Here is a 25,515-nt window from a genome sequence, read left to right on the forward strand (position 1 = left end):
TTTGCATCCCATGCATGGCAGCATGACTTGAACCTTTTTAATACAATGAATTGATTCAGTGTTGTCAGATGTATTTATGGTGTTTTGTTGGTGGGTTGTAATTTTTTTTTTTTTTTGCAAGAAACAAGAATTTATTTCAATGGCTTTTCTTACACAGATAAATAATACAGGTTGGATAGACATATTTGTAGATAGTAGTTTTCCTGTGAGAGCTCTAATTGTCTAATAATAGTTTTGGCTTCCTGCCTAAAGAACATACTCTGACATTTAAGCCAGGTGATCAGAATGTCTGCATTTCTGAGATCTAGCACACTGGCTGTAGCACAAATCAGCCAGCACCTGATTTCATTGTAAACCTGTTACTTATGTCAGTGTGAAATGTGTAGACTTTATATTGTAGTTCACTGTAATTGCTGTCCCTCACAGGAAGAAGTTTAAGCTAGATGTAAGTTACAGGATACATGGTGTTGTGATGGTTGTTAGACTTTTACTTCATAAGTCCCTCGGCAGAATGTGGAGTTCATAGAATTATTTTATTTATTGGGGCCAATATAGTATAAAATACTGAAATCTAAAATACCATAGGAACTTCAATAAAACATTTTTATGATAGGTGTGATATAGTTTTTAAAAAAGCAATCTACTCTATGAAAAGTCCATCTCAAAATAATAATTTATTAACATAATAAAAAAGCCAGAGAAATATTAATCCGTTCTGTAGTTTGTGTACCCAACATCTGAAAAGTATGAACTGTGAAGAAATTGTGGGAATAAGTTGGTATCTCCTCCTGTGAAGACTGGTAATTCTGGATCTCAAAAAGAATCACATAAACTGTTATGCCTCTGCCTCGATGCTGCTGTTATGCACTGCCTTTCTAAGACTGTAGTATCTTATGGAGATCTACTATTAGGAAAAGAATTCTGGTCCTTAGAAGAAACGTTCTGCCAAGGAGAGAATTCGGCATCCTCTCAGTGGATGTTTTTGTGAAACAGGTTTTTGTTAGGTTGCATGATTTTCCTTTATCTCTCAGGACGACAGAGTCGATGTTTTTTTACATATTGCCAACATATTTCTATAGACTTAATAAATCTAGATCATCAAAAGATCAAATTTTGTCCTTATTAGGGCTGTACAGTTACATTATAGAATTGAAAGACATACTCTTTGTGCCATTTATATTTTTTCTATTTTTAGGATGCAAAGTTTGTAGAAGAGCGACGCAAGCAGCTACAAAATTACCTAAGGAACGTAATGAACAAAATTATTCAAACTGTGCCAGAATTCACAGCCAATCCCAAAAAGGAGACTCTTATTCAGCTGATGCCCTTTTTTGTGTAAGTATCTGTCAAGTAGTAAAGAAAATATTAAGCTTTTTTCCTCACAATTTAATTTAAAATGTAATGCAAGCATCTTCAAAATCTTTAAAATGGTGCTTTTTTTAAATAGAAGGCTCCTCTTTAAATTCTAAGTGCTTTTGTTATTTTTAAAGGAATATATGACGTATATAGTGATTTTTGTTTTTTAAATGGTGACTTTTGAACAACAATTACTGTGTAAAGCTTTCAAAAATATCTAAGTGACCTCAAAATCTGCATCCATACATACTCATCAAACATTAGGGGTTTTCAATTTCTTTTATTTGTTATTTTTCAGTTTTGTTTTGCTTTTGTTTGTGTGGGGTTTGTATTTTTGTTTTCAGATTTATTCTGGGGGATGAGGGTGGAGCACTATTAGGGTACTTACTACCCAAATTAGAAAGTCAAGCTGTTGAACTCTTTCTCACTAAATTTTGCAATCTGCTGATGTGTGTTCTGATTTCATTAATGCTAACATTGAGTTTGTCCAGAAATAGTTTAACACACTCATCTGTTAAGAATCTCAAAACAAACCCTTTGATACAAGGGATATCATCTGTTAAAATCTTTCCATTTTGCTGTAAGCGTCGTTCTTTACAGTATTTGTAAATGATATTTGTAACTATTTAAGAAATAATATTAATGAAAATTTGTTTTTTAAAATGGTGTTAACATATCTTTCACAAACATTTTTTCAGTACAATGTTTTTTCAGCACTACACCTGTACAAGTTATGTATAGATTGAACACACATTCATAGTAAGCCATCATATTAAATTTGCTGTCCACAAGCCTCTGCACAGGGATTGTGCATCCATGCCTGTGAATCCACAGATGGATCAATTTGCAGACTCAACAGCAATTTAAAATTAAAGTTTCAGTAGAATTGTACATACTTAACTGTACTATTTGCATGGTCTTGTGCAGAGTTTCAGATTTCCAAGTTGAAGCTTTAGTTCAAGAAAGCTGTATTTATTAGAAAATGTAACAGATAAATGGAAAAATGCCAAGATGTATTTTGTGGCATTCATGTTTTTTCAATTTTTCCTGGATTTGAAAAAGCAAAAATCAATTTGATGAGACATCTTGATGATGTTCTTATAAATGGCAAAATGATGTCTGTAGGGACAAATAGCTCAACCTTTTCTCCCTAAGAACCTGTTTTGTAGAATTCGACTAAGGGCTGTAAGGATGGAAATGGTTTCAAGTACTTCCAGTTGAGGGGCCCGTAGCATGGCTTTTTGTTGAGTCATTTTAAAGACGTTGCCCTTCATGTTGTATTTCATTTTGTTTTTTAAAGAGGAGGAGGGCAAATACAAAATACATTTGCAATTGAGTTTTCAACTCAAATAATTTTTGCTCTTCCTGTCCAATTATATTTTATTTTAAGTTGGTTAAGTATAGCTGTGTGAAGTAGCGAACTGATAATTTCTTGTTAACTTCATTTTGTAACTTGCTGCTTTAAATGTAGAGCAGGAAAATAAATTCCAAACAGTCTGCTATTTAAGATCCCATCTTTTCATTGGCTTGTTATAATTGATCATCCTGAGTTCCCCACAGACAAGTGGTAATGCAGATTAACATCCGTAGGTCAAGGCTGGCTAGTTTTTACTCCTCAACCAGTTTGCTTATGAAAGAAATTCAGTTTCAAGCTTTCTGGGCTATCACATACTTCAGTAAATGATGATTATGGTTTCAGGTATACATTGAGTTGCTGTAGTAATTATAAAAATATTAAAATATGATAAAAGTGGACAACAGTTTCAACCAGAAGCTATTACATTAGGAAATACTGTGGATACTCTAGTTAGGAATATTAAATTGAAGCTTTGGCCTTAATTGTTGGAAAGCATAGTCATAGTAGCAGTTCATTACTTGAACTGTAATGCATTATTTACATGCTTTAACCAAAATTGTTTTGGTTTTGGATTTTTATTTAGTTTCAATTATTGGAAATTCACGTAATTTTAAAAAGTGTGTCATTTATTGTACAATTCAGCAGTGACCATACTGTGAGATTATGAGATAATACAGTACCGTTGTAAAAGCAATGATACTACTTTTCAGGTATTTTTTTCTCATTATAATACACTGTTATTACAGAAATATTTTATTACAGTATCTTTTCTATTATACTTTGAGAAATGGCATTTCAAGAACAGTTTATTTATCATCTCTTAGCCACTTATGTTAAAAACAAGAAGGGAAAACAAATTTCCTCTTAATTCCTCAGCCCTAAACAATTAATTTGCTTTCTGGTAGTTCATCTCATCTCTTTTAGCATTGATGCTAATCTTTTTGCAGTATAGCTATACGGTAGGTTGCAAAAAGACTTTGTTTATTATTAGAGGTTTTTTTCTGCATTTTGGCAATTTCATAATTGTCAATAGATCACATGAAGCAATGGACTCTAGTGGATTCAAGATTATTTGATATCTGGACATTAAGGCAAAAAGGTTCTGTTCATATATGTGTCAGTGAATTATTTCCTTGGAGCTTTTTCTCAAATAATAGATGCGTCAGCATTCTCTCTTAGCTAGAGTAGATAGTTCTCCATGGGAATATTAGCGGGATTCTGGAAAAGCTTTGCTGTTCAGCAAAATAACTATATCTACGGCAGACAAAGTGGGTTTTTAATGCACTTTTTTACTAAGATATCAGACTCTTCCTCTGCATCTAGAGCAGCTAGAGCAGCGATATTAAATTAATATAAAGATCTTTCTGGCAATGATAGAAGGAGCACATTTTATAAAGTATCATCATTGCTAGGCTATCATTTGAATTCTCAATGTCCGTTGTTTTCTGAGAGTCATGACCTGGCACTGTTGGTGAGTAAGGAAAAGCATCTAAAATAAAATGCATTTCAGTTCCACTTCATATTGCCAACTCCTCCAGTAGTGTTCTTCCTTAATGGATTTTGAGCTTCGTCAACAGGAGATCTTGAACATGCTGGACTCTGTGGAATGTTTATTACATTATTCAGTTGTAACCTTTGTACTGTACCTGCAATTCTTCTATTCTGTTAGGTTTGATAATGTTTTGGTTTAATAATATTTTAATATAAAACACTGTAAATAACTTATAATTCTGATATATTTAATTTGTGCTTTATAGCACAAATGTGTATAGTTGCTGATTACATCTTTATTAATGAAAGAGTTAGCAGTTACAAAGCATTGAGATATTAGTCATAGAACTGTGCTGTAGAGAGCAGTGATACCTCAGTCCAAGAGAAAAAATAAGAGTCTTAATATACATAAAAAGTCTCTAAGATATTAGAACTGTCTATTAGGAAGCAAAGAAATATAAAATAAAAAAAAATTATCCCTTATCAAATAGTTCCCTTTATAGTCCACTTTCGTGGCTTAATGTAAAAAAGAGATTCTGGCTCTGCTAATTTGTCTGCTTACAAAGAATTTTTTATTCAGCATGTAATAATAAAATTGTCATCACAAGTTAAATTTTCCAGTCCATGCAGCGCAAAACCTAAATCAAGAATTGGCACTGCTGAATTAGATTGCTGCATCTGCTAGCTGGTGAGGGCCTGTCTGTTAATACTTAAATTAACATTTATTTGCACTCATGATTGGTACATTACAGACAAATAAAAATTGTTATAACACGTACACTTGCATTTTAATCACATTTTTATTAATCTATCTGAAAAATATCACGTTAGCTCTTTGTAAATACATATATAAGAACAAGAGGGATCAATGTTGTGATGTTCCATTTTTCTACCTCTGTGTTTTCTGTATCAAATATCCTCATTTTTTCAAAGAGAAAGATTTTCTTCCCATCATCCTCATAATGGGCACAAAGTAAAATACAAGAAAAATAAGAACTTTTTTTACTGTAAGGGTGATGGAACACCCTAACAGGTTGCCCAGAGACTGTTGACAGTCCATCCTTGGAGATACTAAAGACTCGACAGGGCACAGTCCTGGGCAACCTTGTGCAGGGGGATTGGCTAGGCGATCTCCAGAGGTGCCTTCCAACCTCAAATAGCCCATAAATCTATGATTCCCCAAAATCTCAACCTGCAATTTTAACTTGAGTTGTGTTTTACATAAACCCTGCATAAAGAACTGTTAGATAAATATACAGCTGGTTAAAAAGATGTTATATGTGAACAAAAAAAAGCCTAAACACTCTGAAACTACTAAAAAACTTATTCCACTTTGTAGCTATGCAATGTTACTCAAATAAGAATACTGCCATTTTATTGTATCTTTTGCTTTGGCAATGCAAATGTTTGGATTAAAATATATGCAAGAATGGTATAAAAAGAATTTCGTTAATATTTCACAGATTACTCTTCTGAGTATTTTTTTATCTCATTTTCTAGGCCACAGCTACATCTTGCAACACTTTCTAGATAACTATTAATTACATGTTCTACTGAGGTGCAGAGCTGACATTTGTTCTCTTGTGGTAGCTGCTCAAACATAAACTTTAAAGAAGGTAGAGAACCTGCTAAGTAAATAATCAAAAAAGAGGCTAGAGCACGTTGTGAGAAACTGTTGTCTGCGGGATGTGTTTGAACACCAGAGGAGTCATCGGTTCTCTGTGATAATTAGAGGATTGTAATGTTCAAAAAATAAGTTGTCTTCATTTCACTGGATTACATTACTGGCAACATATTTGATAGCAAAATTTGTGTACTTAGGTGTTTTGTGTCAATTGTCCTTGAGTCACTAAGATAAAGTGTTGTAAAAAATTTGCTATTTCTACCTCTCCTTCTCATTTTGTAAGTGCTTCCTCCCTCCTGGAAGGTAAAGTTACAAGAAGCGCGGTAGAGAGATGCAGGTACCAACTGACAGGCAAATTTCAGTACCAACCAATCAGCCACTCAAAAAAACAATTGTTGACCTGTTGAAATATTCCTCTAAGATTTAATTAGTACTAAACGGTATGTAAAGCCAAGTATGTGCTTTTGGTCTCGCAGACCACAAAGTTAAAATAATGTAGAAGAACAGGTGTTGGTTCTTAGTGGGTTGAAGAATTTTGGTTTGGTTTGGATTTTGGAGTTTTTCTTACCATCTCTATTTCAGTTGCAATTGTTAGTGTATCATTGAGAACATTTAAACCTGTATATTAAAGGTATGAGAGGTAAAAAGAATGTTAATTTCTATAAGTACTATTGCTAGTGTTAAAATGTTGCTTTCAAGTATAAATGAAATAAATCTTTTAAGAATATCACTATGAGGTTCTTACGGATGTTGTATCTCTGAGTTAATTTTAAAGAAATTGAAAATTGACCTTTTCAAAGTTACTTAAAAATATTAGAGAGGGATTAAAAACATTTGCTCAGACTTAAGGTTAATTGCAAACTAGTCTATCAGTTGTATTTCATTCAATAGCTTCATCTCTCAACAAGGGGTAGTTCACTGTACAGCAGATGGGGCACTGTTTAAGTGTAAAGAATGAACTAAAACCCTTTCACAGAAACATTTGTGGAATATTATTTTAAATGAGATCTTTGAATACATAGATATTAAATATTTTACATGTAAAGGTAGAGGAGAAAAACTTTTTAAACAAGTGCTTTTACTGTGTTCTCGGCCAGTGACAGTACTGAGATGAGGTTTTCATGAACTAATAAAAATTTTAAGGAATTTTAGGTTTATTAATGTATCTGTTTGCAGGGCTTTGAATTTCAATCTCAAATAAGGTGAAAAATGTTTTTGTAATCTTGTTCTGCTCATGTCATGTTCTAATATTCTCTGGGTCATTTTATGATGCATAAGAGATCAGTTTTATAGCTACAGAGAGGTTTCTAAAATATTGTAGTAATTTTCTCCCTTTAGGACTTGCTTGGCTGGACTGATAGTACTGTATTTATAGCAGCAGTATGGCTCTTACTTAACTAGTCTTTCTGGATGAAAAGCTACAAAAGATGATTCTAGGAAAAAGCAAAATAATTCTAAAGTATGTTTCTCTAGCATGTAAACAAAATAGCAGAAATGATAGTTAATACAGAATTTATGCACTGAATGAATGGGAATCCCTACTCGTATTTGAATTCTGTACTGTCCTTATATAACATAAATAAGCAAAAGCCTACATACATACATACACTGATATCAGCAAAGCAGTGAACGTTTTTGTTTTAGAATCTTATTCTGCAGAAAAAATTAGCTTGGAATATTTTCAGGTATTGATAGTTGTACATGAGTGCTGAATACTCATTGAGACTATTCCTTTGACATCCATGTAGTTAGGGTGTGGTTATCTCTTTAGTTAGGCATTGCATCAGGTAGGATATGTGGTGTTTAGTTACGTATGTGTGTTGGGAAATACTAGTAACATGATTTTTATACTGAATTTTTGTTTTGCACATTCTATAACACATTAGGTCTGCAGTTGCAGCTTGGAAGTTCTTGGGGTAATTGGAAATGAGACAGCAAAGTTGTCCTGTCCATTCAATTTGCAGCGTACGTGGTGCCGGTAATCTGCTGTTAGTGCTTTGTCAGATATACCGATAGATTAAAAGCAATCTCTGAAATACTGCAAAACAGTAGCGATGGGAAGTAAGGAAGTTTTAAATGCAATTTTGAATAGGCTCGTTTCTTAAAATACGAGTTGGTGATGGCATGACACTTCTTAAAGCTATTAGTGTACATATCTGTGCCTTCTAATAGAATAAATGACGGGATTCAGCTAATGCATGCTAAAGTATTGTGGCTAGTGGCCAGATTTTCACCTGATTGCATCCTTTGAAGTGGCAGCTTGTGTTATCAACTTGGCGCTGAATGACTTTAGTATCTCTTTAATAGATCTCCATTATGTTCTATAACAGTAAGCAAACACTCTGATAGAGTATGATTTACATGAACAAACTGGGAATAACATTTGCTTAAATATGTGACTTTTAATTAGTAAAGCATCTCCTAATGCCTGAAACATGCTAATGAAACTAATTTATTGCTATGTTAATTGATTGATCTACTTATAAAACTATGTAGAGACATTACACAATATTTATCTTTCAATAGAACTGTGTTGCCAAGCACTGATGATTGTTGAAATAGAAATATCTTAGATATCTAAAATTTGATTAGAATGTTCAGATAATGCAGGAGGTTCCGTTGCAAAAATATACTATTTTTCTGTGGAATTTTTGCTGATCATAAAATTAAAATATTTGAATTGCAGTGGATTGTTCTTAAGAAACATACAGTTGTCTCGCTGTTATTCTTGGTTTCTGCATTCCTCACTTTGTAACTGACAGGTTTGTTTTTAGTCTCTCATAACCTATGAGGCTTGACATCAAACTTAAAAAAAGCATCATGCCTGTTTTGATCTAACTGAAATGTGAAGAAGTAGGGCAAAAATTGTCTGGTCAAAGTATATGAGAATTCATACTTTCATCTCTTTTCCTTCTGCAAGAATTGTATTATGACATTACATTGTCTTTTATTTTGTGTTTTGGCACATATCGACATTTAAGACATGTATTACATGGCATTCTACAAATGTATTAAATTTTCCTTTCCCTGCTCTGAGTATTTGAGAAGGTTTATGAATGTTAAAGGAAGATAGGAAAAAATATATTGGCGGTAGAAACAGTGATAACGAGGGCAAGAATAAGCAGGGGGAGAGCGAGACAGGATGCTTAATGTTACTAGGAAGATGGGTTGAATATAGGGAATGTAAGAAAGTTCTGAGAAATACTGGTACCTGACGATTACTAGGAGCATTTGGCTTTATGAAGCTTGTATTATCCAAACAAATGAAGATGATGTTACGATTGTAGTTTTTGATTTTACAAGTGATCTATCTGGGATTTGATTGGTTATTTGTGAAATAATTAAAACTTTGATCCTGGCTTTAAAGTATAAGACATGAAAAACTTCAATAGTCATTGGAAAAGTGCGTCATGTCTGTCAGACAGCATTTGTTGCAACTCTGCTACTCCTTTCCATGTGGTAAAGAACTGTCCTGCATCCTCCTATTTTGTTCCGACCCAAGGTTTGCAAAATCATTTCTTATTTATTGCCAGTGGTTAGTCTTTTAAAATGGTCTGAGTAAATGCTACAATTTGTAAATAGAGCTAGGAAGAGCCAATTATCTGTGGAAGATGATTGCCTCCATAGTGCAAACTATAGCATAGTTTTATTCTATTGTGTGTGAAAGACATTGCAGGAAAGATAAGGAAGCTCTGGTTTAACTTGAGTAGGTAATTGACCAAATCTTAGTTTATCTTTGAGGATTTTTGCAGCACGTTTATGTCAGTTAAGAGTGTGTGTGTGGAAAAACATTCCCTTGAGACGCAGGATGCCACCTGTGCTGGGAAGAATAACGTACTGTACTAGCAAGGAATTTTACTTGCTTTTCTCTCTTGATCCCAAGGGGTGGTCTGCAGTACAAAGATGCCATTAAAAGTATTGTAGAGAGAAAAGCTTCTTAATCTGATGTGCAATCAGAGCGATGATAGATCCAAATCTGTGTTCATGTTCCTTTTGTCCCCCACCTTCTCTACCCTGCTTATCATGTGGCATTCCCTCACTATTTCATGTTTGACAGAATTGACGTCTTCCCGATCAATCTTTTTTCAATGTGTGATTTTCATTTGATAACTGTTCTGAGTTAACATATACACATTCCAACCAAAGAGTTTTCAGTCCATGATGTCCTAATTTCAGGGTAGTTATCATGGCAATGCTATTAGTAGCATTCAGTGTTCAGCCAGTTGCTGTAGATGGAGATATATTGCAAATATGTATCAGCACTCAAGGTGTCTGCTGACTTCAACTTGGTTCTGCTGTTAGTTGTTTTACAGAAGTTAGTTAGTTGTTTTACAGAAGTTAGTTGTCAAAAAACTACTCACTGGAGCTTAAATGACAGTTTTTAAGCAGGAAGAATATTATGCGTAGCTTCTAGTGATTTATGGGAGGCACATAAAGTTATCGATGAGATCTTCTTTACATGCAAATGCTGTAATTCTTTACATTTCAGATCAAAATTTAAGCAAAGTGAAAATTTGGAGTCAATATATGTTTTCATATTTTTAAAACTGTTTTAGTACTTATTAATCTTTTTCTCAATTGTTAAAGTAAACAGGACTAGAAACTCTGTTCGATTCTCTTAGTTCTTTATTCCTCTGAACTGCATTTCTATAGGTTGTATTTCTTTTTCCAGGAGTTGGTCTTATTAAGCTTTATTCAGGTGAAAGAATCTGACGTGCACATCTCTGACTCCTGCCCACCCATTTTCTTGCTCTTGCTCCCACTTTCTTGCTCTCACTTGCGTTTTCTCAGTCCTCTACTTTTAAGGCAGTACTGACCCAGAAGTGTTACCTCATTATTGAGTCTTGCCATTAAAAAAATCAGCTTTGCTTTCAGATAGAATAACTCTTACGCTGAGTACCATCTCGATAAACACAGTGAGACTTGCTCTGCAAAGTGATGGCTACAAATTGTTCAACAGGCCTCACAAATAGGTGTTTATGAGCATATTTTCATCAGGTAGATTTTTTTCATGCTTCTTTGTATTCAAAGTGACCTTTACAGTGCTCATGAGAAGAATAATTTTGTGTATACTGTACTAGAAGTGAATACTCTCCAGTCACCATGGGAAGCATTTGAGCGCTTGTGAGCTTTTACAGTTTCCTCAGAACAAACTCTTGTTTAATGCTGACTGAGAAAATAACAATGTTAAAACAGGCAATAGTGATATTTTGTGTCTAAAACTGTTGAACCAAATGAGGGGAGAATACGGTATAGTATTTTTTTACATGTGTAGATGTACAAGAAAAGTTCTCCACTGCATGGCTTAAAAGAATGGGGCAAAAATGTAAAGCAAGTAGATTGACAGTAACAGTCAAAAAGCACTTCATATATTGCTGTTGGTAGCTAATGGGTATGTAAACACGCAACTTTTAAAACAAATGGAGGTTTGCTGTGCAAAATGAACTATTAATTGTGCCATGCTTTTTCTGATGGGTCTATTTCCACCTGTCTTTTGCAAATAATAAAATTGTCTCTAAGAGTTAGTGAAAGTTTGCCTACCATGAAAACGACATCATCAATTTACCTAATATTTTTTCATTTAACACAGATGCTTTGGAATGTTTTTTTGTTTGAGCCCCCGGAATTTTATCATCACTTTCTGTCATTTTCCCTCCCAGTTTAGCAGGCTTAGTAATGAAAGATCATACTGAGAGAAGAGTTGTCTTTCTCAGTAACGTTTACTTCTTCATTTTCATCTTGCTTTTTTACTGCTTCCTAATAAACTGAGCAAGTCTCTAGCAAGAGACAGATTTTCTAAACTGTGCAGTTTGTGTCCTTAACATGCTCAACTTGCAGCAGGGCAAGAAGAGGTTAAGATTTTTCTCATAAAGAACACAGTCAGTTAAAGTTTTGTGCCATTACAGCAGTGATCCTGTTTCCCTGGTAACCAGCAAGTCACATGCACTCCCTTGTTAAAAAGTGAACTCTGTATATGCAGGCATTTCTGTACTGCAGCAGGTGTTTCTGAAATTGGTAGCAAAGAATGGGCTCTAGAGCGAGTGAAGAAAGTTTCAATTTTGAGGCTGGGCAAAATAGGGAGAATATATTTCTAATTCTCTTCCTTACTTTGCAAGCAACATAAAATTAAACCAGGAAAGAGACTTGCAAAAATGTGATTTTAATCTCTGCCATCCCTGTTTTTCTATCTTGCGGTTCTCAGCTCGTATTTTAAATTCACATTTCTGTCAATGCGTTAGTAATATAACAAGAAACTGTAATGCTGAGTACTCAAAAGTACAGTTCAAATCTTTAATATGCTTCAGAATTAAATCAAACCAGCTGAGATTGTAAATTATCTTGAATAAAAACAAGTTAGTTAGTAGACTGATGCATTTGAGCACAGTTCTTGATATCCAGCAATGAGTAGTCACAGAAAGGAAAAATCTTGTTGAATAGGAAAGGAGTTGTTTGTGTCTCACTTCTGCAAGTGACTGTGACTCATAAGACTCCACCACCTTCCCTGTGTTTGAAAATTCTTGCTTCTGTGGCTTGTGTCTTTTTTTTTTTTTTTTTTTTGAGAAAGAGACTTCTTTCTGCTTCCTGTGGTTGGAAAGTTTAGTCCTTCCTTGAAGGTCAGGTTGTTTGTTTGGTTTGTTGGTTTTTGTTTTTTTTTTTTTCTCAGTTCTAGTGGCAGCAGTCACAAAGGAGCCCTACTCCTTTGAAGTCCAGTTGTAGAAAATTCAATTAGCTGTCCATTTTCTCTGCTGGGATTTTTACAGCAAACATTAGCCCGGTAACTGAGAATAATGCTGCTTAAGACTATAAATGGTAAAATCTACAATATAACTACCATCCATTCCCAAATACACCTTACACAGATAGGAAGTCAATTTGTAGAGCAAGACAGATATTTAAAATAAATGTGGACAACACATGTTATTTTAGTAGAAAGAGGTAACTAGTTTTTAGACATCCAGCCATTGCACTGAGAGAACCTTTTCAGAGTTCTGTAGTTTCAGGTCTAAATGCGAATCAACTCATTTTCTACTGCCTATCAACAAAACCACATCATTCCTATCAGTATACTTACTGCATATCCTCCTAACTGGCAAGTATTTGCCAAGGTGGATTTGGTTAGCTAAATCATAAACTATTACTAATTATAAACACACCAAAAAAATCCTGCTTCTATTTTGTCCATGCCTAATTCATGAACAATAGATGCAATACACTTTAAAGCTACTTATGCTTGTTTTGAATCTGGAACAAATTTTTGCATCCTAGCTATGAAAAGTGGAGTACTAGAAATGCTAATATAATTAAGTGTGCAGTACTTCAAAGTACTTTCCTCATTCTTGATAGCATGAAAGCATTTTTCCGTGGAATAAGGTATCGAACAATCAGTTTACCTTTTTTTATTCTTTCAGCAACATTGACAGACATCTTGAAACTTTTTCTTTGTAATGTGGCATGATTTGCTGAAGTGAATAAAAGAATAAAGTTGTTCTTATCAGGCTAGTCATATGTTAGCTTTACCTGACATTGAAATAATTTGTTTCTTGTAAGCATCGTGGCTTTGTACCAATATGCTCACTTTACCCTCTTTTTACTGTCTATCAGCACTGGTTAATATATTTAATGACATATAGGAACAGATTTTAAACCAAGAAGGTGTCATTAGCATAGTATGTTAGGGTGCACAGCACAGTGTCTATGTTCTAGTTTAAATTAATTTAACAACAGTGCATAAATACAGAGAAGTCCAGATTGCAACAGTAGGCGGTTGTTAACTGGAGTCATTCTTTTAACTGGAGTGACTTGTCCAGTAAGAACTTTCAAGTTGGGTTTACAGCCTGGAGAAGTGTCCTAAAAATGCCTTAAACTGGTAGTTTTCACAAAATATATTTTGGAAGGTAGAACAGTAGAATGAAAATGTATCAAGGACTCAGTAGGATTTCCTCACAAAGCTTGGGCAGTCCAGCGTCGCCCTCTGTTTGAGGACTGAGTGACTGAAAACCTGAGAGGGTCAACAGGGAGCTGAAGTCTATATTGTAATAAAGAAAATGTGAAATGAGGGCAAAATGAAACATGAAGTAAGTGAATTGATTTGAGAGATAACTTGATATGTAGGTTGTTAATGTAGGAGAGAATTGGTTTAGACGGGGAGTTGTGAGAATGACTTGACTTCTGGGCAACAGAGGTTTGACTCAACACCATAGAATCAACTCAGCACAGGTGTTTGAGAGAAGAATTAGGCGTAAAGAGAAGCAAACAGTAGCTGGGAAAGTACTGGATAATAAACGGTGTTGTGGCTGTTGACGTGAATTAATAAAGAAAAACTGCAGAAGGTGGGGAATAAGAGAATAAATGAGTAGAGTAAGAACAGAGGAACGCTATAAAAAGTAACAGAAGCAAGAGACTGAATGAGAAAGATTGGATTGAATGAAGAGAATGTGTGTGAAAATGAGGTGAAAAAGGAAGATGGTGGGAAAGAATGAAAAGAAGGAAACAGGGAAACACTCTCTTATTTGGGATTTATTTTCCTTTACTGGATTTTGTGCACACAGAAAAGAAGCCATTTCATTGGAAGTGATTGGGATTTACTTTCATTTATTGAAATGGCAATGGTAGCTAAAGCATGATAGGCACAGAATTTTTACTTAAACACTATGTAGAAGGTATTTTGTCTTTCCTTTGAAAATAAGCCTTGAAAAAAAATATAAATAGGCTATTCTTGTATTTTGAAAGATTCTTAGCGGGTATAAAGATCAAACTCCTCTTAGGATCTTGGTGTGAGAAGGTCTGATGCAATGAATATTCTGCATTCAGTTGTTACCCCATGTATAGAGCAAAGTAAATGACTGGCAAGAGGAGGTTCCTCTGCTTTGGAAGTCTGACCAGCTGGGTGGTCATTCAGTGTGCCTGTTCTCTGGATACTGGGACAAAACTTTGTCTTTCTTCCTTTAATCTTCAGATCTATAAACTCTCATTCTCTCCTTCTCTTACCCTGAATATATTTTTGCAAAATGCCTTTTTTTCTTCATTGAGCAAATAATTTAACTTTCTTTTAACTAAGGAATGACAGGTTTTTAAGTTGATAATTTTATAAGGATGATGTTTGTTTTTTCAGAATATTGGCCTTGTTACAGCCAGGCCTAATAATATTCACTAATCGCAGCTAACATGGTTTAAGTCACATTTAACTTTAATACCTCTAGTTTTAACTCTTTTCCAGTGGTGTTAAACATATCCTGAATATACAAGCTGAGAGTTAATGAGATTATAGCATCACCAATAACGGGCAACTAGAAGCCAAGCTGTTGAACTGAATTTTATTCAAACTATTTGAAATCTTCTTATTTAATATTTGTCTACCTCCAATGAAGAAAGTACTTATGTATTTAACTAAAAATCAAGATTTCCAAAATGATGCCATGCATATTTTAGGCTTCTGAGGAATCTCTCATCATAATTCCACTTTTTTTTTTTTAAAGTACTAGAAACTTGGAAAATATACAAGCAAATGTCTTCTATCTTCTGTAACTTTGTCTGCATACTTTTAAATCAATTTTTGCTCATGTAAGCATTCTGTAGATTCTAAGGTAATTTTTGTTGATTTTTTTTTTCCATGCAGCAGTATATATACACTACTCATCCTGAAACCTTAGAATCCCCTATCCGTATTTCCTCAGTAAGAAGCATTTTCCTTGTACAGTTCTAAAACTTTGTTGTCTCTGTTTATTGGTATCAATATACTGTAAGGGGATATATAAAATTATGAAATGTGCATGTGTAGGGCATATGTGCATCTTTACAAAATTAAATTTAGATGGCAATTTTAATATGATTTAAAATACAGACATTTGTGATATCATCTGTATCAGGCTACTGTGTTCATTCTCTAGGCCTAAGGTATGAACTTTGTGGAAAAATATAGGAAACTGAAGCACTTGCCTAGGTAAGCTAACCAGCAACTCTTCCAGATGCAATGTTATGGTTGATTCTGACCGTATTTGTATCTCTGAGTCATTGTGGCATTCTGTTAGTCTTTCAGTTGTGTGTGCCGCTCAGTCTATGCACGTTGCATAGCTCAGCCAGGCTTGCCCGGAGCCTCAAAGTCTGCCCATCAACTCAATTTACCAGTCTCTGTCTGTTAAATTAAGTCTCATTGAGAGCTTGAGATAGGTGCATTCTCAGTTCGGCAGGCTCTGCAGTGGGTTAATATGCTATTTGTCTCCAGATGGAATGCCATAGTCTTATAGTTAAATCTTGGATAAAACAAATGCATGTTTTAGTTCTCATACAAAACAATAACCAAGAGTTGCAAAGTATAACCATGAAGATAGTATAATACAAAGCAACGTACAGAAGACTGCTTTCCATTAACCTACTAGTCTGCATCTGATTACTAACAGTTGTAAAATAATGGCGTTTGAAATTTTTACATTTGAAAGAGACTGACATATCTAGAAGGTTGATAAAAACTTTTCTTGTAAGCATGTAGAATGTGTTTCTTTTTGAATAGCTAAGAAATCTTACAGGGCATTTCCTTTTTTCCTTCCCTTCAAATTATCAAAGTTTCAGATATTTTTGTGTTCATTAACAAGTATACATGAATTGTAAAGGAAGCTAAGTGTACTACTCCTGTTTGTAGTTGTCTAGTTATTTCTTTCTACAATGTAAAACAGTTTCTGGCATGATTACTTGAGTAGGATTCTTCTTAAAAAATTGATCCAATAATACACTAAGTTTAATGAAAAAGCATTTTATTTTCTATGTATTTTCCTAAATTGCCTAGTAAATGAGACTAGACATGTCTGGGCACTTAGTTATCCTAGTTATCCTCTCTGTCCATAACTATTTCGCTGTTATTCTGCTGGAGCTGACTTTTCCAGAGAAGGAGAACACAGAGGAGTTTGCAACTCACACAATCAATAGTTGAGAATGTGCTAAAGCATTGGGATTGTACACAAGTGCAATGTTTTTGCTGTCCCTATTGTATGATGGTGTCTACCTTCCAACATGTGGGAACTCACATGCTTTAAACTACCAAAACACTATCTTCCTGTCCCTTTTCAATTAATGTTTTAAAACGGGCACAGAATTCTCAACATAAAAGGTCCACAAATGTACAGAATGTTATGTTACATAAGAATACATATTTTTATGTAGCATCCAAGTCATCAAAGACCACCAGACTGGCCAAAAAAATCGAAGTGAATATTTTTATTTGATATGAAGATAATTTTTTCTTGGTACAATTTTTTAAACTACTCAGTAAGTGAGAATACACTAAATTGTCTCTATAGTAACAGTTACTAGAATACATAGTGGTAAATGTGGATGATGATTATTGCATGGTTGTTCAGGACTGCTTTATGTGCCCCATGTGTACACCCCACAGATATCTCCAATATGTCTGAATAATGTTCTTTTCACAAAATTTGCCCTTCTTGAACCAGTTTGCTTCCCACTAAGTTACATTACCTCCTGGATAGTAAAATCTGATACCAGACTTCATGATAATTATAAACCTAAATAATTGATATCCACTTAATTGCCCTTGTTTGCCATGGCAGTAATATTGTCAAAGAATACAAGTTAAACAACACCACCCTTGTCCAAATCTACATTAATTCCCTGTAATGAAATTGTGGCTTTCAAAGTTTACTTTTTGGCCTACTAAATCCTGCAAAATAGTTTGTAGTATTTATTCTACAGCTGCACTTAAACCATCCGATCTATAATTGCTTGTTAAGTTCCCCTTTATGGAGATTATTTTAAGAAAATTGCCAGCTTTAGATATTAACAGTCAAATACCAGCATATGTAGCTGAAGATTGCATACCAGCTAGTTCAGGAGACGTATTTTGGAAAACTTATAGGTAGGGGAAGGGAACCATCTGCAGGTCTTTTACAGAAAATGTGTGCCACCAGAAAGTGTTTTCGAAACTATTAATATAAACATGTTGTTTTGTAAGAAGCCATCTGGTCAGTCACAGCAATCTATGTGCAAGTGCAGATGGATATGAGAGCTCTGGGATACATAGCCCTTAGTTACCATTCATGATCTTCAAAACAATGCCTTAGAGGAGACCCCTTTCGATGATGTATTATTCCACTGTCTATAGTGATAGCTTGAATGCCGCAAAATCTGATCTCTTTTTGGGAATGGCAGAGTACTGGAAAAGCCTGTGAAATTTCCAGGAAGAGAAATTTTCAAAGTTAAATTCTCCATACAGCTGAAAGCAGATTTCAGGCAGGTAGTGTAGCATGAGGGCTTTGAGTAGATGGAATTGTGTACTGTCTTTATTGACAAGTTCTCATAGCCAAATCACATTTTTTTTCTTTAATTAGAATTTGAAATGTACAACTGAAGAGGGAAGCATTTATTTAAATATATGTTCACCAAATGAATAGAAACTGATTCAGTTTCAGTTTTTTCAGTTTTTTTTTTTCCAAGGAACTAAAAAACCCTCAACCAAGTAATCTCTTATTTATAATATATTTATATTGTATTTCTAATATGTTTGGAAGTTGCATACTATGCAACTGTGACACTTTAAGTTTTTGAAGCCATACTATTTTAAGAAAAGGTGAGGTTATTTCTACTTCTGACTTTCTTTGATGTACTGAAAGGAACTTACGGGCATCTGACTTACCAGCCTGCATGGCAAAATATATCACTTAAAACTACACTAGCCTGGCCATGACCTGGATAAAACTCAGTCTGGAAATCCATGAGAAGTTCAAATCTCTACTTAGAAAAATATTATATAGAGGCATGAAACTGATAGACACAGTTTATAACAGATAACTGTACAAACAACAGTGGCTTGAATTCAGAGTGTATGTTCAAGAGGAAGTCTTTAACTTGCCATTTTCAGCTTGAATTCTATTAAAAGAGAAGCTTGACAAGATATTTGCCAACAATGCAGACCATCTAAAAAAATCACTTTTACTCCAAGTCTTTCTAAAACGTGGAAAAATTAAAGAAATCATAGACCAGTAAGTGTTTATTTGATATACAAAGGCAGCACTCTCCAGCGAGAGCATGATTTAGTGGATTTATTGTTTAGGAACCAGGGTCTGAGTAACGGCCTAACAGGTTAGCTGTATCGCCTTTTAGTCAGGGCAATAGACCCGCGTTCTCTCTTCAGTTCTCAAACACCCATTGTCTTATCAACAAATTGTCTTTCTGATACTCTCTGAAATTGAAAATGATATTTTTTCAAGGTATCTGATGCAGAAAAAACAGTGAACAGTTCCTGTAAGTCACTGCGTGCTTTCATTTCCCACTGATGAGAGTCACAGCAGGGCGCAGCAAGCATCAGTCAAGCACTGTTTGTGTTCTGTAGCCCCTAGATCGGGACTTTGTGCAGAAGTAATCACTCTAGATTAAGGAAAGGGTCCTTTTCATATTGAGTGGTTCTCTGTGACATTTGCAAACATTTTTGGCACAGGATGGCATTTGCAAACAGTTTTGGCGTAGCGTATTTATGTAATCCGTTGTCAGAAATATCGCAAGCTAAGCTCTCAAACATGAGTTTATGATGTTTGCTACAGATCTCCTGAAATGTCAATGTGTCAGTTCAATTGCCCTTGAGGAATCTGTTAAGGAAGAAAAAAAAGGGGGGAATAAGTATGGAAAATACACTGTTCTGTTCTTTAAATCAGAATGCATGTGTATAAATATACTTCCTGTGTACACTTTACATAATTACTAGAATGGCAGATTTAAAAAAAAAATAATTTGCTGATGAAACAACATGACTTCAAAATTTTTCTCTTCATGTAATTGTTAGATTTGGAGTATTGCAAGAAAAACTGTTCTGTAATGCTTATTTCACTGGGAATAAAACCAAAGATTAAGTTTAATTACTTTTCCACAGTGGAAAAGATTTTGAGGAGTGAAAGAGGCTTTGCTGAGAGATGGATATATAAGCTTTATTCCTTTCTCTTAGCATATGAAACAGTAAGGAATACTCATAAAAATGTGGTTTAGAAAAATCTGTTTATGCATCTTATATTGCAGTCTTCCAGTGCTTATTCATGCTCCTTTCTGTGCAACACTGACAGTAATGGATAAATGGATGCATTCATTCAAATATGCAAAGCAAATAATCTTCATAAGGGAGGTATCTTTGTACTTGTGCATGTACTTGGCTTTAATCCAGACCATAACAAGTTTGTTTATGCCTAACTGCACAGTTTTTCAAAAGGAGGTGGGTTATTTCTTTTTCTCATTTGAACTTGTATTGAAAAATATTTCAGCAGCCATCAGTTTCTCATGTGAAAACAGCATGAATTAGCTACAGGCCTTCACTGAAATGCAAAACATCCTACAGGAGCTTTGTTCTTTGGCTTTGTTAATCTGCCAGCTATAAACATAGTCCATTCAATTCTGTTGTATATCAGATGCTATTTTTGTGGGGTGTTTTTAGTATGTTTGGCAATTCTGTGGCGATAGCGGAATCCATGAACATTTAGCTGAAGGATTCTAGAATTACTTGGCATAATTATAGAAACACATCTATTAATAACAAAAATTAATGGTATGCATGCATACTTCCCTGACATATCACTTCACCTCATTAACATTTGAGTAAAGAAAGTGATTGTTGCTAGCTTTTTAGGAATATTCTTTAGACTGCTTCAGAGGACTCCAAATATGTTCTCTGTAAGAACAAATTAGGCCAAATGTCACTTCAGAAATGCAGAATGACCTGAACTGTTGACTAAAAATGCAAAATGACCTGAACTAATAGAAGTAGCTTTATCACGTGGTTCTGGTTCATCTGCAGCATGCGGAGACTGCACAGATATCCTCTCCACGCCTGTTCCATTTACTGTTTCAGTATGGCTGTAACCCAGGGATGACATGACTGGAGTACTTTGCACATTTACAACATAGGCCTAAGTATAACATCAGGCTATTCTTCTCTATGATGATGCAGTCAGAATAGCTGCAGATTTCCTAATGCAGATCTGCTTTGTAGTGAAACAGGCTTCTTCAGTTTACTCTTGCTAAAATAACCCAATTTTAGACAGAAATTACAGGAAAGATTTGTGCTGGGATGGCTGATGTCACCATCTCCAAGAGCAGGCCAGAGTAATTTTTCTTCAAATCTTCCCATTTTAATCACACAGTCCTCCAGAGTTTGATTATACTAAGGTTTATTTTTAGAATAAGTGTTACACTTCTAAAATCTTAATATTAAGATGTTATTAAAACGCATGATATGTGGTAAGAAGCAGAACCACTAATATGTGGGTCTGCAGGGATTGCTGTTCACTGTAGAAAGTGTTAGAAATCTGGACCTTGTAAACAGCTTGCAACTGCAAAATGAGCCAAAGAGCCTGTTTCTTACTATTCCATATCTATTTTAACTCTGAAATCTTGTTTCTGAAATTTTATTCTAGCCTTTAAGAACTCATAAATTAATTCTTTACGAGAGATTTAATTTATTAGTCTTAATACAGTTTGTGGTTAAGTCATAAATATACTGAACAGCTCTGAATATCTGTCTCCTTTAAAAATCTTTCAGTAGAAGTCTCCTGCATATTAAAAGAGATAAATCCCAAAGCACTAGCTATTGAGAATAGCTAGGTATGACCAAAGGGAAATAAGACAGAGCTGGTTTGCGTTGTCAGGCAGACTGAATATTTTATCATATTTTTACTGTTAGTGTTCCAGCTGAGTCAAATGCATCTAAATCCTGAGGACTCCCAACAAAATCCAGTGCCCAGCTTTTTCTAAGCATAGGGCAGCTGTATGTATGAGATTAAAAGTGCTTCATGTCTAACTGTAGAGCTGTTGTTACTGCAGTCAAGTTGATGTATATCACCTATGCGCCTATGTAAGGCATAAATAGTCTTTACATTGTATCAGCATAGTCCTTTGCTTTTCAGGTCTGTACAGTAATATTGCAAGGAGGAACTGTAGGCACATGCTGTATACGGTGTCTTCTAAGAAATTTCTCCTGCTGCTTGCAAAACAGAACTACACTAACAGAGATAAAATTCTGCATCACCTTATTGCCTTCTGGTACTGTACACATTCCTGTGTGCTTCACTGATCCATTTCTAACCTAGGGAAAGTGATACCTCAGCAGCTTTTTCAGTTGCCATTTAGTTCAAACTTTATTCAGAGCCATTAAATGTCCTATATCAAGCTTTGCTAGTCTTCCTAACTCCAAAATCTTCATGTGGCCAAAAGCCACAAAACTCCGAGACAAGGAGAGGAGGAACTTCTCTCACTGTCTCCCACAGCATTTTCCTAGAGAAGCTGGTGGCTCATGGCTTAGACAGCTGTACTCTTCACTGGGTAAAAAACTGGCTGGATGGCTGCGCCCAGGGAGTTGTGGTGAACAGAGTTAAATCCAGTTGGCAGCTGGTCACAAGCGGTGTTCCCCAGGGCTCAATTTTAGGGCCAGTCTTATTTAATATCTTTATCAATGATCTAAATGAGGGGATTGAGTATGCCCTTGGTACGTTTGCAGATAACACCAAATTGGGCAGAAGTGTCAGTCTGCTCAAGGGAGCTCTGCAGAGGGACCTGGACAGGCTGGGTCGATGGGCCGAGGTCAATTTTTTGAGGTTTAACATGGCCAAGTGCCAGGTCCTGCACTTAGGTCACAACAACCCCATGCAATGCTACAGGCCTGGGGAAGAGGGGCTGGAAAGCTGCCCAGTGGAAAAGGACTTGGGGGTACTGGTCGATAGCTGGTTAAACATGAGCCAGCAGTGTGCCAAGGTGACCAACAGCATCCTGGCTTGTATCAGGAATGGTGTGGCCAGCAGGAGTAGGGAAGCGATCATCCCCCTGTACTCGGTGCTGGTGAGGCCGCACCTTGAATACTGTGTTCAGTTTTGGGCCCCTCACTGCAAGAAGGACATTGAGAGGGCTGGAGTGTGTCCAGAGAAGGGCAACCAAGCTGGTGAGGGGTCTAGAGCACAAGGCAGGGAACTGGGGTTGTTTAGTCTGGAGAAGAGGAGGCTGAGGGGAGACCTTATCGCCCTCTACAACTGCCTGAAAGGAGGTTGTAGTGAGGTGGATGTTGGTGTCTTCTCCCAAGGAACAAGAGATAGGATGAGAGGAGGTGTTCAAAAAACATGTAGATGTGGCACTTCGGGACATGGTTTAGTAGGCATGGTGGTGGTGGGTGATGGTTGAACTTGATGATCTTGGAGGTCTTTTCCAACCTTAATGATTCTATGATTCTATGAACTCCCTGGGGAGTCCATAGGTAAAAGATGAAAGTGCCTTTCTTGTGATCCCATAACTTCCTTATGGCACAAAACTCAGCTGGGATACAGAAGCAGATAACGTGGGTAGCAGCAGCTATTTACAGGCTTCTTTTGAAGCTGAAAACTGAGAACATTCAGCAGCTCCCAAGCTGCTACTCTGGCCAGGCATGCAGCTCCAGTGCTGGAGTTGCACTTAAATGGCTGCCAGCAATATGAGAGTCACAGCTGATCACCATTGTCCTAAATTGTTTTTTTCTTTAATATTCTGGCAAGGAGCAAGTTTATTGCAAATTTTATTTATTTTTATTTTGAACTCTGGCAAAGTTGTATCTGCATTAGAGAGGGACCAAGATGATCTACCTTTTGAAGATTCTGAATCTGATGGTACATGGAGAACTGACCCTGGATTTCAGGACCTGATGGCCAGCAATGTGCTGTGCAGTTAACTCCCACTGGAGTCAGTAGCAAATTTTGCTTCCTGTTAGCCTCGTTTGGAGTCATAATTGAAAAAAGGATGAGCATATATTTATCATTGACATTTTCTTTCTTACAGAGAAAATAATTGAAATCTGACTAAACAGAAAATGTGCTTGTGGTTGCTGATTACTGCGGTCATCTTTTTGCTGGCCAGCCTGATGCTTGTTTAGTTTCTGTCTAATCCATCAAGAATGTTGCATCCCAGGGCATCTCCCTTAGTCATTTACCAAGCAATGTCATACATTCTTTGATTAGCTTCTCTTTGTGTCTTGGATTAAATGTAAACATTAGTTCTTGTCTTCATCACCAAGAACAAAGTCAGCATTTCCCTTGTTATTCTGTTGACAGTACTCAATTCTGTACTTTATTTACATATTTTCCCATCTTGATTACCTTTGTTTATTTGGAGAGTGCAGGTTTAATTCCACTATGTCAAGTCTCAACTCTCTGTGATTATGTTACCAGGTGCAGGTGCACTGTTTTCTATGTGCTGTCCAACTCAATTTGAATTTTTTTTTAGCTTAAGGAAACTAAAAATAATAGACTAAAACGAAGAACAATCTAAAAGCTCCCAAAGGTTGAGATTAAGACCTATATTTCTGAGGTTTTAGGTCATGGATCACTATTAGTATCAAGCTTCTGGTTGGAGTACAGTAAATTGCCCTTAGTATTTACAAAATAAAAACAAAACCCAGAGTGAGTGATTGCTTTAAAGCACCGTTCTTCACTTTTATTATTGCTAACATATTTTCCAGAAAAGAGTTATGATTCTGTAGCATTCTAGGAGCAGTTTTTAAGTTTGTTCATTTTTCACATCCATAGCAATTACTGTTAACATGATGTCCATTCAAATCTGGATCTGCCCCTGAGAACGGTCGTGTCAGCTCTCTTCTGCCTTGTTGCATATGTTAATATCATGCTGTGATCTTCATGAGAAATGAAGATTCTTGAGAGGAGCAGCTGATACCTCTTAACTTGATGGAGCAATTAAAACTCAAGCACTTGCTTGGAAGATCAAAACAACATGTTTTGATCACAACTTTTCTTCATGATTCCATTTGCTTTTATGGTAATTTTAAAAGAAGAGTTTTGTTATTAAAAATAATAATGGTAATTGTGCAGGTTGTTTTTTATGAGGGGCAGTTTAAAAAATGTATCCTAAATCTGTGTCTGCTTTCCTTAAAGATGATAATTACAGTACTAGCAGGAAAAAATAAATCCAGGTATACATTGAACACTGCTCTTCTGAAAGCAAATCCTACATTTTATTATTATATAAACAACCTTGGACATGTTCTGCTTTCTGAACCATTTGTTCATTAAATTACCTATCAGTGAGGAGTAGTAGATTATACTGCTTACACAAATTCAGCTAACCCCCAACAGAGTAGAATGTTGGTGATTTCTAGATGGAAATGGATGGAATACCCAAACTTGCTGCCTTTCAACTAATCATTGAAATACACAAAACAATTGTATCAATTATAAATAAATAGTGTGTTATGGTTAAATTTTTCTTATATGTGTGTTCAGTGGTTTCTGGCTTTCTAGTTAGTTGTGAAGCGATCGTGTGTGAGTACCATATTTATGCATTATGTTATTCCAGCTGGGGCACCACAAAAAATGGAAAGTAACTGTTCCTGAATGCAGATGTCATTGTGCATTAGAAAGCCAAGGAACAAGATTGTAGGTTTAAGTGTTGCTCAGAGGCTAACTAATGAAAGGTCATTTTTACAGGGTTCTGAGCATATCCTGAATGAAAGAGAATGTATTTCATCCAAAATTAATCATAGGCATTATTAATTTTATAGGGTATAACTAATGGGTATTAAACATTACTGTACAGTAACCATCTTGTTATGCCAACTTCAAAGTAATGTTAGTGGAAGAAAATAAGATCTGATTATCAGAATTATGTATGGTGTAATGGTTTACAGAAAAATTCAAATACCAATGCAGATGATGTTTATGAAGAAAAT

General features: G+C 35.4%; 1 protein-coding gene across 1 annotated transcript in view; it reads left to right on the forward strand.

Annotated features, from left to right (window-relative positions):
* Positions 1-25,515, forward strand: part of SNX29 (sorting nexin 29) — a 138,382-nt gene that overhangs the window by 106,109 nt on the left and 6,758 nt on the right. The window contains exon 21 of the mRNA XM_009639592.2: positions 1,196-1,335. Within this exon, the coding sequence (XP_009637887.2) occupies positions 1,196-1,335 (140 nt within the window). The remainder of the gene's footprint in view (positions 1-1,195; positions 1,336-25,515) is intronic.

Source organism: Egretta garzetta, unplaced genomic scaffold (genome assembly GCF_000687185.1).
Source record: "Egretta garzetta isolate BGI_Z169 unplaced genomic scaffold, ASM68718v1 scaffold575, whole genome shotgun sequence".
Taxonomy (NCBI): Eukaryota; Metazoa; Chordata; class Aves; order Pelecaniformes; family Ardeidae; genus Egretta; species Egretta garzetta.